Here is a 13,140-nt window from a genome sequence, read left to right on the forward strand (position 1 = left end):
ATAGGCAACAGTAAAAGTAGAGAAATTTTCTTAAAAACCACAAGAGAAGTCTGATAACTGGGCACATTTTGGTGATTATCTATGGGAAAGAATATTCAAATGTCTTTGCTACATAATGCATCTGGTGGCAAACTTAGTGTTACTGCAGCAACATGAAATTTGAGTAACTATACAATCTGAGGTCATTACTGTAGTTGACCACAACAAAAGGCATTTTATGCAGCACCTATTTCTAATCAATGCGTGATTATTTTACAGAAAATGAAGATGTTGCTAATTCTTTCTCTGTCTAGTGACCCATTCAATCCCATTAAGCAGCCAAAACACTTCTGACTCAGGAATGCAGCTCATTTTGTCTAGGCAGGTAATGACTTAGCTTCAGATATTTGTGCAAAAAACCCAAAAGCCCCCAAAAAACATAGAAGGCAACATAACTAAAGAAACTGTTTTAGATTTCAGAAAGGGTAACTACTGGGTTGACATACATAGGAAAGATCAAGGGAGTAATATTTTTCAGGAGCTTAACAGGAAGAAAATACTAAGTATACATTTGATACAGAAGCCATTTGTACTTAAAGAGTAACAGCTGCACACAATACTCGAAATTATTCCACTTCCTATCAGTGTTTTTCCTCTCCTAAAGAATGGAGATAATTGCCCACTTCCTAGAGGCATAAAAAAAAATGCTTACAAAGTACTGCCTCTGTCCTGTTTAACGAAGGTTATGTAAATCCTCTGAAATTTCAGGAAAAGCAGAAACAACAGCTTTTTTAAAGACATGCAGAATCCTTACTTGATAGATTCCAAAACAATTGTTTCAAAAAGAAGTCTCACTGTATATCCAAGGCATATACAAACTGTATATTGCATCAAGTAAACAATTTATGCATAGTTTTATGAACAGCATGGATAAGTACGGGAAATCTATTTTGAATTAACTTATCTGAAGCTTAGTTAGTAAAATCAAAACTAATTTTTTGCTTCATTCTGCAAGAAAGTTTCCCTTCCCTTCTCCAATAAAAATATCTAAGTACACTTGGTAATTTTAGTCTAAAACAGTTTTTCAGAAGCCTAGAAAAAAGTGAAAGGGAGTAAGAGTACTCTAGTTACCAGATAATGTGGTACTTGATTACCAAAAAGATTTGCAGTTTCATGTAGTATCTTGAGATTTTTTTTTAAATAGTGAAAAAATCACAATCAGAAGCTGCCATGATTAGCAGTCATTAAGAACTAACTTCCTAAGAAGCCTAACCTGAAGATCAAGAATCAGAACTAATTCCAAATTTTATTCAGAGATTTCTGCTCCATCTTAAACAGGAAAAAAATCAGTAATTTGAAAGTAGATAAATTTAAGCAAGTTTAAAGTAAATAATCTTTTAAAGACTTCTATTACTCTGTATTAGAGGGTAATTAACTAGTGTAACAATAGCACACATTCATATACTGTAGCCCTTGATTTTTTGAAAGCAATGTTCAGTGTCATTCATACCTGGCAATTCTACATTAGGTTTTTATCTTTCCCAAGCAAATACAGGATAGTGTTTAAAATTTATCCAAGCAGTTAAAGAAGCTTGTCTTTGAAAACAAATACCATCTACCAGTGTGATAAAGGTAAGACTGACATACACAATACTTAGCACAGACCACCATACTGAAAAAATACAAAATTAACAAGTTGGCCACAAATTGTATCAGGATAGAAATCACATTAGTGCCAGAAGTGCAGTCTTTAACATATATGGACACTGGTGATATAATACTCTAAAAATAATTTCATAAATTACAAACTTTATCTCAGATGCCTCAACTACTGCAAGTATCCATGCTAATGAGAAAGAGCAGTGAGTTACACAATTGCATTTGCTGTGCTAATACAGTTAAGAGAAAACAATTTTTCTCAGCTTACACAGTCTCAGTGAAACAGAATTCACATCTAGGAGTTTTCTGTGACTATCCCAACTTTGAGCTTGCCTCAATATAGCTGCTAGAAATATAAAAAGAAGAGCAGAAGGCTGCAACATACTAGCTCAGTATAAATTGTTACATTAATTGTATCATATGAAAAATGCCTCCCAGGGGCTTCAATGTCTGTGTCACACAATTACAGTTTACTAGACAGCACCTTACAGCACATAGCAAAAGCATCATGAAAAATATATTAGGATTAATAAATGTACACTTAAAAGTATATACTTCCCAGTATATTTAAGAGCTGCATTCTGGAATACTGATGCTTTGTCAGGAAGGCTATAGAACAAAAGGTATGCCTCCTAGCACTTCTCCATTCACAGGAAATAAATTAACATTTAGCATTCTGAATATATAACATCATACATTACTGTTGAGAGTTGGAAGGCTTAGACTTAATATAATTTTAAAATTATTTTTTAGTGCATGGAACCTCGGATTCAGTGCTCACCTTTAAAGTACTTCACAGTTTTAACTCTTAGCTCTAAAGTAGCATCTTCATCACACACAAAGATAGTACGAGGGTGTTGCTGGAAAGCAGAAACTGTCCACATGTGATTGACTCCTTCTTCAATCGCCTTGTACAATGCAAAAGCTTTATGTGCACCTGTTATAAGAATCATCACCTGCAAAACAAATGGCTCTTTACTTTCAATCCAAGCATCAATACCAACTGGTCTTGAAAACAGACACATGCAACTAGAACTAAAGGAGTTCTTACTTCTCTAGCATCCATCACTGTACCCACACCAACTGTTAGCGCCATAGTTGGTACTTTAGATAAGTCTCCATCAAAGTATTTAGCATTTGCCAAAATGGTGTCCATTGCTAAAGTCTTTAATCTTGTTCTTGAAGACAAACTTGATCCGGGTTCATTGAATGCAATGTGGCCATCTGGACCAATGCCTTTTCAAAGTTAAAAAAAGTAAATCATTCCATACCTGCGAATCAACAAATATCCTCAAACATTGTCAATGAACAAAAACATCTTAGAACCCATTCTTTTGTTTGTTTGTTTGTTTTTAATCTCAATAAATGCATTCAAAACCTACTTGAAATTACTTTACTAGTAACTTGGACACCAACCATTCTATTTTAAGAGATTCTTTGTTAGTCAAAAAGCTTTCTTACATAATCATTTAAAAAACTGATAAGACATGTTGTGGAAATTGTGATTAAAGAGTTGCTGTATTTGTTTGAATCATAACTGTAGAGCATTTCCTCATACCTCCAACAAACAGATCAATCCCCCCTGCTTCTTCAATTTTCTTTTCAAAGGCATCACATTCTGCCTGTAAGTCTGCAGCATTTCCATCAAGAATATGAGCATTATTTGGATCTATGTCAATATGTTTAAAGAAGTTATTCCACATATAGGAATGATAGCTCTCTGGATGATTTCTGGGAAGTCCTGCAATCATTTAGAGTGAAATTAACATTGTTAACAAGATTTAACCAAATAGCCTTAACTTTACTCTATGTGTAATCAATGTAGGGCATGCAAAGCAAACGTAAGTCAGATAAAGGAGTATTTGAAATTACATTAAGAGAAATTTCCTGTTGGCATGCACAAGGTAAACAGTTCACATCTTATTCACATTCATCCTATCACAAGGAGTGTAAAGTCTCTAAAAGAAATGCAGTCACAATACAATATGGCAACATATTTTCTACAGAAGCATTGAAGTAATTTACAAGCACAGAATTTAGCCCAAAACCAACTTAACCTAGTTCATTATTTGCATTTCTGCGGATAAAGAAAGAGGAAAAAAATCACCCCATTAACAAAAATCTGGTACAAACATAGTAGAATGATCTTGTGTTTTCTCAAATATTTACCAGCTTTAATAAAGAAGAAATTATCAGTATAGGTGTTCTCAAAAGCTGTGTTAATCTTACCTACATATTCATCCATGTTGAAAGTCTTTACATATTTGAAAGAGAGATCTCCATTCTTGTGATACTCTATCAGCTTTCTGTAGCACCCCAAAGGTGTACTCCCTGTTAAAGATAGGTTTTCTACTGTTCTATGTATCTACACATTGTCAGTGATTTAAATCTCTTTAAAACACAGATCTTGCTACAATGCTTTTCAGCAAAGAAATCTGTTATTTCTGATTTAGTATTTCACAGCTTCTCAAATCTTATCACAAGTTTTACACAAATCAAACTGATATTTAAATAGAAATATGCTGGAGTATTACCAAAAATATATTTGTATTCTTTTAAATACTGTATCTGTACCATATAAATACTGTATCTGTTAGCATATAAAAACATAGTTCTAGGTTTAGTCATTTACATAAGCTTTGAATCCAACTTGCCTGTGGGTAGACCAAGTGTGAAGTATCTTCCTTGACTTGGCTTGAACTGGATAATACGATTACAGATGTATTTTGCTGCCCATTCACTAGCCTGATCATAATCTTCAAGAATTACTAGTCTCATTATGGCAGTGAGGAACTTTTATGATAGAAGCAACTTAAACCTGGAGAAAACGTTGAAGTTTGAAAAATAAGCACCATAGGAATAGCTGTAAAACTCATGGATTATAGGAAAGAAAAAACGATCTTTTATATTGACAATGTACAGAGGTAAATAAAGGATATTTTACTTGAATAAGCATATTGCACTCCTGCAGTCCTAACTCAAGAAAATAAAATTCAACTGAAATAAAAGCTACAGAATCCAAGTGATAGATTACAGTCAAAATATTTATTATAATTTCCAGATTAATTTAAAGCAACATGGAGAAAAAAGCTGAAACACAATGACAACAAGCAATTTTGAACTTCAATATTTTACTGATTATTTTTACAAAAGAGGAAATACTCTGCTAGAAATTAAACAGACAAGTAAGTAAACAAGCATAGAGTAACTCCTGTTTCTTATGACCAGCTGAACACCTAGAATTTCAAAAATAAGGCCCAGAATAGCCCCATGCTTCTATATTCAAAATACAAAATTAGAAGTAAATGAAACTTCCATTCTATCTCTGTAACAATGCATCAGTAAACTTGTTAATCTGCAAGAAATGTGAAAACATTAGAGATCTTCACAACTCACAGGAAAATACCTATGAAGTCATAATTTTTTTCCACACAACTTAAAACAGAAGTCAGTCACTATTCACAAGCTCCAATTTTGCATACAACTATATCAACGATTTAGTTTATTATCTAAACCACAGGTTTGGCTGAAAAGTACCCGAGGACCTCCTAGATTTAAGTGAAAATATTTCTCCATGAGTTTTATGCTTAACAGAGTCGGTCAATCATCAGAAAAACTGTTTAGCCAGTCTGAAAGGTATCATTCTCTTTTTCCCAGGTTTGAGCTTAACACTAGCCAAAAAACGAGCGCTATCAGAAACCTAAGGCCAGCAAAGTGCCACACCACCTCTACTAAAAAAACTCTACTCTCACCTGTAGGACAGCTACAGAATTAAGCCCTAACAGTGCTTAACAGGGTAACATCTGCTCTTCACAGTGAGCGTGGAAGGAAATGGACACCACCACCTTTTGCTGACTACTCTGCCTCCTCTCCCCGGAGAGTAGAACCGTGCCTGAACTCACCTCTGTAGGGAAACGCTATTCCCCAGCTGTTAAAAAGGTTAACACTCACATCTCCTCCCGCAGGACAGAAAAAACCCCACCCCACCAGAGGGAGCTCCCGCGGCTTTAGGGCAGGTTTAGAAAGCTTTGCGGAATCTACCCGAAGAACCGGGGGATGCTCTCAAAGGAGCAGAGCCGAAAGGCACCAGAACAAACGCAGACTTTCAGCCGGGGCTCCGTTTTGGCAAAGTTGCGGAGTCTACACAGAGAAAGAGACCTGCTCGTGGCCGCTCCCCACCCTCCAGCTCAGCACCGGGCCCCGTGGCCTCCCCAGAGCCTCGCCCGGGGGCCTGCGGGCACGGTGTGCAGCGGGGCCCAGCCTCACCCCGCCGACCAGCGCCACCCCGCCCGGCCCCGCTCACCAACGGGAGAGCTCGAAGCAGACACCGGCAGAACGGGGCGAAGCGGAGCGGCCGCAGAAGAGAGGGAAGCGGTGCGGGAAGGTGAGGGGCGCCCGCCAGAAGGCTCCGCAGCACCGGCCCCGCCACCGCCCAACCCGGAAGCACCTGGCGCAGACCGGAAATACCCCGGCGGGTGGGCGGGGCCACGTGTGCGTAGGGGAGTGTTAGGGAGGGCGGGGCTGAGGCCCCTGGGGGTGGCAGAGAGGGGGCTGAGGCGGGGGCTGAGGCGGGGGCTGAGGGTGGGGTCGGGGTGGAAGCGGAGGAGGAGAGGTTCTTGCCCGGTTGGGAGGGCTGGGGAAGTTGTTGGTGGAATTGGGTGGCCAGAGGCTGCTGCAAAAGTGTGGAGCTGCTTTATAGACCGGAGTAGAGCCCGGGTGTGAGTTCTCTTTTGGGGCCTCTCTTTTGGGGGAAGTGTGTGTTCCACTGAGAGCTTGGTGAGGAACTCATGGAATCGTTTTGGGTGGCAAAGACCTTGAGGATCATCAGGGCCAGCCGCTGCCTTGGCACACTGCCGAGTCCATCACTGAGCCGTGTCCCTAAGCACCGCCTGTACTCCTGAGTACTCCCAGGGGAGGTGACCCCTGACTACAGCTCCCCTGGCAGGCTGCTCCAGTGCCTCACAGCCCTTCCCGTGAAGGATTTTTTTTTCCTTGTATCCAAACTAGAACTTCCTTTTACTAAGCATTTCCTTTAAGCAGCTAGAAAAGAGGCTGTTCCTACTTATTACAAAAATAGTTGATAAAGCATCAACCTTTTTTACCTCTTGCATGTTGGGAAAGGGCTGTAGAGGGTGCTTCTTCAGAACTGAGCTGGGAAACTGAAGGGGGGGAAATGTGAAAGAGCGAGCTACATAATTCTAAATACATGTGTATGTCCATGCTGTAGGCTTTACTAAGGCCTTACCATATTAGAAGACCTGGATAAATCTGTGTACTGGGCAGGAGTGTAACTGGCTGAGGAAAAGCATAATGATTGAGGGCTAAAAGGATGGAAACTAATAAAGAGCAGTGAGGGGATGTGTGAAAAAAAATCATCTGGACTCAGACATGAATATATAAATACATTTTTGGTAACCTTACTAGAACTACTTCAAGGTAGTTTAGAAAGCCTTGAGTAATGCTTTGCCAAGGACATGAAAGGGGCATTTGCAAGCTTGAGAGGAAAAATGCATCTTACTGGAGTCTCTGGGGTTCAGTGGGCAACCAATAAAAATATCCTTTGTTTCAAAATTTGCCTTTTATTTGCACTTAACTCTGTAGTATTTCTCATGGTCAAGTACCCATCCTGGGATTCTTGCTTTATCAGCCCCTGCTATCCTGCTAGGATCATCTGTTCACTTTCATTGCAACCTTAGTGTTACCATCTTCTCTGTGGCTTTCCAGTGCCACTGAAGGCAGCAGCAATGGGCTTCTCTACTCCCCTGACATCTTTAATAAGTATCCTGATCTCAAGGCGGTCTGTTGTTTTCAAGGTTTTTTTACTGTCGTGTGTGCTTGCTACCTGCTACCTTGTAAGGAGTGAAGGAAGCCCAAGTGGATGGGACAGCAAGAGCAGCCATTTGCTTTATCTTCTTTTGCCTTGGCAAAACCAGAATAATTATGCTTTCAGGCTTCCCGTCTCTGATTTCCTTCCTAGTTTTCCCCTGTAGATATGACCCTTACTTTACTGTGGTCATGGAATCATAGAATTGTTTTGCTTGGAAAAGACCTTTAAAGTCATCAAAGCCAACTGTTTACCCAGCACGCTGCCAAGTCCACCACTAACCCGTGTCCCTGAGCACTACATCCACATCTCTTTTAAACACAACCTGGGTTGGGAACTCCACCACTCCCCTGGGCAGCCTGTTCCAGTGTCTGTTCCAGTGTCTCACAGCCCTTTCAGTAAAATAATTTTTCCTAATATTCAATCTAAACCTCCCCTGTCCCAAGTTGTCCATTTGCCACATATTCTCTTGTCCTGTTGCTTGTTACTAGGGAGAAGTGACCAACCCCCACCTCCCTACAACCTCCCTGCGGGTAGTTGTAGAGAGAGATAAGGTATCTTTTTCTCCTGACTGAACAACCCCACTTCCATCAACTTTGGAAAACTCAGCATTCACACATTAGGCTCCCCTATGTTGCATATTCTGAGAGGAACTTCTTGCAGTTTCTTCTGCTGCCTCTGAATTCTGAGCAAACTCCTGTGTCTCTTGTCTTTTAGCAAATTTGGCAATATTATTTAAACTAGTTCTCTTAGGTATACTCTCAAATTCCTTATCTTTATTGAGCATATTAAATTCTGCCTCTCCTTGTTAGGATGCTAATGCATAGGGTATGATTTTTCCCAAATCAGTCTTCAGGTTTTTCTTTCTAATTAGTAGATGCAAAATGCTGTAAATGCACTGAATATTGTTGCTAGCAATTAGACAAACTCTTATTTCCTAATTAGGTTTCATTGAGCAGAATGACAAGGCAGTGTTTAAAATCTCACAGTCATGGCATTTGAAATCCCAACTGCTTCTTGAAACAGTCTCTGTAATTTTTTTTCCCCTTTATTTTCTTAATAGTCCTTTCTGTTAAATATTAATTCATGATTCAACCATGATGATTCTATTATTCTATTTAGTCATGGTAATCTGATTTTGATATATCTGCTAGGCCCAGGGAACTTTGGGAATGCTTTTTTAAACCTGTCTTTAGGTGACTAGAAATTGAAACTGTATATACTTCAGTAGTAACCAAGCTGCATTAAGTTTTTCCTGAATCCAGTCTTTTAACGAGGTAGCTATTCCTGCAAATTCCCTTTTTAACTTGCAGAACAAATAAGATCCTGCCCAAGGTTGGGTCATATGGTGGAAAATTTACTGAAATGGATGTTGATATGCAGGAAAGTCTGAGAAGAAGTCAGAAATTTGCAATTAAGATATTTGCCAATGTATTAAATGTAGAAGTTGACAAACCACTACTTGATGATAAAACTACCTTTTACCATATTACTGAATTAAACTCTTTTCTTTATCAGCGAGGGGAATTAATAGAAAGCATCTGTTGTTTGGTTTATTGGTGGACTTATGATAAACTGTGACAGTGAATCAAGAATATGGATACAAAACAGCAACTGAAACCTTTTAGAGTGTGATAACTGTACAGGGAGACTGCACTGGAGAGAAGATTGTTGAGTTTTTAAATGTTTAGAGCCCTGAAAGAATGTGAAGAGAGTGGTAGTTACCCCAGGTACTCTGTTTAATGTCACAGGGTCAACAGCTTTCTGAATTCCTGTGACTAAAGCATGTGGAATTTCAGGTTACCTCTTTTGTGTGTTGGTTTTATGCAGCAATCCCATTGTAACCATTTTCCAGTAAAATAGGAAATACCAGATTCTCTGATAGCAGAATATGTGGACACACAAATGGTTTCTAACTAATATTTAACACCAACTTCATTTTCATAGGCAGGGCTTTGAGTTGGTTTGTGCAGCTATACACAGTTACAGATAAGCACCCTGTGCTTTTGTTTTCCATTTCTTTTTTATACCTGCCACGTCTTGGTGCTTTCTACAGGGTTTCTGGCAGAATCTGTACCAAAACAGTTACCCAGTGTCAGATAGTTCTGAACATAAGAGTTGATGACTCCAAAGTAAACATTAAAGGTGATGGGGTCAGACGTATGTGACTGAAGTGTTGTATCATCACCCTGTTAATGTATTGCTGGTGAATTCTCCAGTTTTTGAGAGTAGGGGTTCAAGTGCTGGAGTTTGCTACTCAGTTCTATTTCATTTTGCCACGTAGAGAAAGCTGCTGCTGATAATTTTGCTGTGGAGTGCCAGGATATTTCTCCACAATCATCTCATTCAAGCACCTCTGCCAGAACCAGCAGGCAGAGCTGCCTGCTATGTTCCCTTCAGATCAGGTCTTTCCCTTATCACTGATGCAAGTCAGTAGGTGTGAGTGCCTAACAGGATGGTTTGGCAGTGCCCCTACAGTGGGCAACATTCTTGATGTATGCAGGGATGGTTTTGAGATAAATTTCTGAAAGTGCTCTCAGCTGTTGTTTAAACGTGTTCTTTCAGAGTGCACGGTTTAGGTGTTCACCATTTCTGTCCTTTCTTTTCTCTCCCCTTTTGTAATGTGCTCCTCTCCTGGGCTGCATAAGAGAGACTTTTGACACCCTCTGGAAGTGTGACTGGGCTGAAATGTCTACAACAGGTAGCTCACTGGACTCCTCTGGTCTCTTTCATGATCTGAAGCTGTTTCTAAAGATAGAAATAAAGGTTACAGAGGACAGAGTCCTTTGCAGGCTTAAAACAAAAGTTGTGTCCCTATTTCAACTATTGTGTGATGGGAGGGAACTTTTTTATTTTCTCTGCAGGTAATCTGTGGTGCTTCATGAAAGTTTTGTAAGTCAAGAATACTTTGAGGTGTTTTTAAAGGAGTACTGTGGTAGGTGTTAAGGGACAAAAACGAATGAAGAGATTTGAGCTTGGGTATTTTCTCAAAGCATGGATTCTTGTCTGCCCAGATAGGCAGCCTGATTAAAGCGTAGGAGGGGTGATTCACACCATCTGCAGGACCATCTCCAGAATGTGGTCTGCTGTGTGATGGGGGAATAAGACATCTGTCCTGGGTAGTTGAATTCTTGCTAATCTTAAGCATCTCCTTCAGGAAAATATGAGCAGCTTTAATATGTAGGTTTATACATAGGAATATGGAGTGACATAAATTGCAGGCCAGCTGGCAGTGTTTCAAAATTTAGCTATCATCTGTCATTTCAGATTCTTACATGAATAGACTTTTTGTTTTAACTGCACACATGGTGGGAAAATTAATACTCTGATTATCTTTTCTCAGGAAGTCACAATGCCAGGCACATAGTACATCTGTACTCCTGTGTCAAAATATACTGTGGGGCAAATCAACAGCTGTTTGCACTCCTCTGCATCCTCTACCATCACATTTTGAAAGGATAGTGAGGCCAAAGTAAAGTGCAGAGGAGCGGGAGGGCTTGACCCTGATGAGAACTGCTGCACCTAGAATGGCACATTGCCCGGTGCTGCTCAAAGCCAGTGAGAAAACAGTGGAAGCAGAAGATATTTCTGTTGAGATATTAGTGCATCTGGGCATGAAAATATGCAGGGTAAGTTTCATACTCACTCCATCCTATACTAGCTATGCACAAGGGAAATGCACCTGGGAAATTGGTTCCCTTTATTTGCAGACAGACAGGTTTTTACTGGCTCATCCACAGGCCACCCTGTGCCAGTCAGCTTAGTGCTGGGGAATATGTAATTTATGATTAATGAGAAATTTAGTGAGGCCCAAGAACTCACAAAAATGTTCTCCTTTGACAGTGTTTATGCAACACTAAACTAGGATTTAAAATTTCATGCCAGGCTTTTGAAGGTGGTGTGGGAGATAACCAGAAAAATAATGCTCAGTTTTTTATTAGTACTAGTAAGGAGAAAAATGTTGCATGCAATGAAATAATGCTCTTTTTTTTTTTTTTTTTTTTGAAGTTGACTTTGCCTTTTTTTAAATAAAAACAAACAAACTTGGAAAGGCTGGAGTTATACAACACCCTTGATAAATGCAGCTTGGAATTATTTTTTATTCTTTATTGAATAAACCTTTAAAAGTTCATATTCCATAGTTGGTTTTTTTTTCAAATACTTTATTATTCTTATTATTATTGTTTATTATGATTACTACTAATTTTTTCTTTTTCTCCTCCTTTTTCTCTTTTTCTTTTTCTTTTTGTTCTTCTTTTCTTTTTCTTTTTTCTCTTTTTCTTTTTCTTTTTCTTTTTCTTTTTCTTTTTCTTTTTCTTTTTCTTTTCCTCTTTCTTTTTCTTTTTTTTCTTTTCCTTCTCCTTTTCTTTTTTCTTTTTCCTTTACTTTTTCTTTTCCTTTTCCTTTCTTTTTCCTTTCCTTTCCTTTCCTTTCCTTTCCTTTCCTTTCCTTTCCTTTCCTTTCCTTTCCTTTTCCTTTCCTTTCCTTTCCTTTCCTTCCTTTCCTTTCCTTTCCTTTCCTTTCCTTTCCTTTCCTTTCCTTTCCTTTCCTTTCCTTTCCTTCCTTTCCTTTCCTTCCTTTCCTTTCCTTTCTTTTCCTTTTCTTTTTCTTTTCCTCTTTTTCTTTTCCTTTTTCTTTTTCCTTTTCTTTTTCTTCTTTTTTTCCTTTCTGTTTTTCTTTTTCCTTTTATTTTTATTTTATTTTTATTTTTATTTTATTTTAAATTTATTTTTATTTTTATATTTTTGTTGGAAGGTCATTGCTTCAACAGGCTGGCTTGATGGGAACCGAACTGTCCTCCAGCTGCCGAGTGTGGGGCGGCGGTCCGAGCGGTGCCCGGCAGGTGGCAGCACGGGACCGCCCAGCGGGGCCGGGCCGGTTTGTGTCGCGTTCTTAACTGCACATTGCATTGTTTTGTGTTCTTCTAAACCTCTGAATTCAGCTTTGCAAATCATTAGTTTGCTAAATATTCAGTGTTAAATACCTTGTGTTCTTTGTAGTCTTACTTCCTTGTTTCTTTGCATTCAGCACTTGGCATGAGATGATAATAATCGGCTTTAAACTCATTAAAAATATATATAATCATATTTATGTTAAGAACATAATTCATATATATATATTTCCCCCAGGTAATTTATTTCACTATATACAAACTTACCTTTAGAAACTGATTGCATCCTTTGCCATGTCATCCATTCAGTCAGGCTAGACTGAAGTATGGCTTGAGGCTTCACCTTGAATCCTGTGTTCAGTTTTGGGTCCTTCACTACAAGAAGGATGTTGAGGTGCTGGAACATGTGCAGAGAAGGGCTATGAAGCTGGTGAAAGGTCTGGAGCACAGGTCTTACAAGAAGCAGCTGAGAGAGATGGGATTGTTTCATCTGGACAAAAGGAGGCTGTGGGGAGACCTTACCATTCTCTATAACTGCCTCAAAGGAGGTTGTAGTGAGGTTGGTGTTGGTCTCTTCTTCCAAGTTACAAGTGATAGAACAAGAGGAAATGGCCTCAAGTTATGCCAGGAGTGGTTTAGATTAAATATTAGGAAAAAAATTTTCACTGAGAGGGTTTTTAGGCACTGGAAGAGTCTGCCCAGGGAAGTGGTGGAGTCACTATCCCTGGAGGTATTTAAAAGACACGTAGATGTACTGCTAAGGTGTAGTGGTGGAATTGGCAGTGCT

General features: G+C 39.0%; 1 protein-coding gene across 2 annotated transcripts in view; it reads right to left on the reverse strand.

The window, feature by feature from the left end:
• GNPDA2 (glucosamine-6-phosphate deaminase 2) overlaps nt 1-6,092 on the reverse strand; it is an 11,729-nt gene extending 5,637 nt beyond the window's left edge. The window contains exons 1-6 of one of the 2 annotated variants that reach the window (XM_030449804.1): nt 5,942-6,092; nt 4,293-4,456; nt 3,868-3,969; nt 3,197-3,379; nt 2,690-2,874; nt 2,420-2,594 (exon numbers count right to left, since the gene is read on the reverse strand). In XM_030449804.1, coding sequence (XP_030305664.1) covers nt 2,420-2,594; nt 2,690-2,874; nt 3,197-3,379; nt 3,868-3,969; nt 4,293-4,416 — 769 coding nt within the window. In that variant the 5' untranslated portion in view covers nt 4,417-4,456; nt 5,942-6,092. The remainder of the gene's footprint in view (nt 1-2,419; nt 2,595-2,689; nt 2,875-3,196; nt 3,380-3,867; nt 3,970-4,292; nt 4,457-5,941) is intronic. The other variant, XM_030449805.1, reaches the window with a different exon arrangement.
• Nucleotides 6,093-13,140: the final 7,048 nt, after the last annotated feature.

Source organism: Calypte anna, chromosome 4A, assembly GCF_003957555.1.
Source record: "Calypte anna isolate BGI_N300 chromosome 4A, bCalAnn1_v1.p, whole genome shotgun sequence".
In the NCBI taxonomy this organism is placed as follows: domain Eukaryota; kingdom Metazoa; phylum Chordata; class Aves; order Apodiformes; family Trochilidae; genus Calypte; species Calypte anna.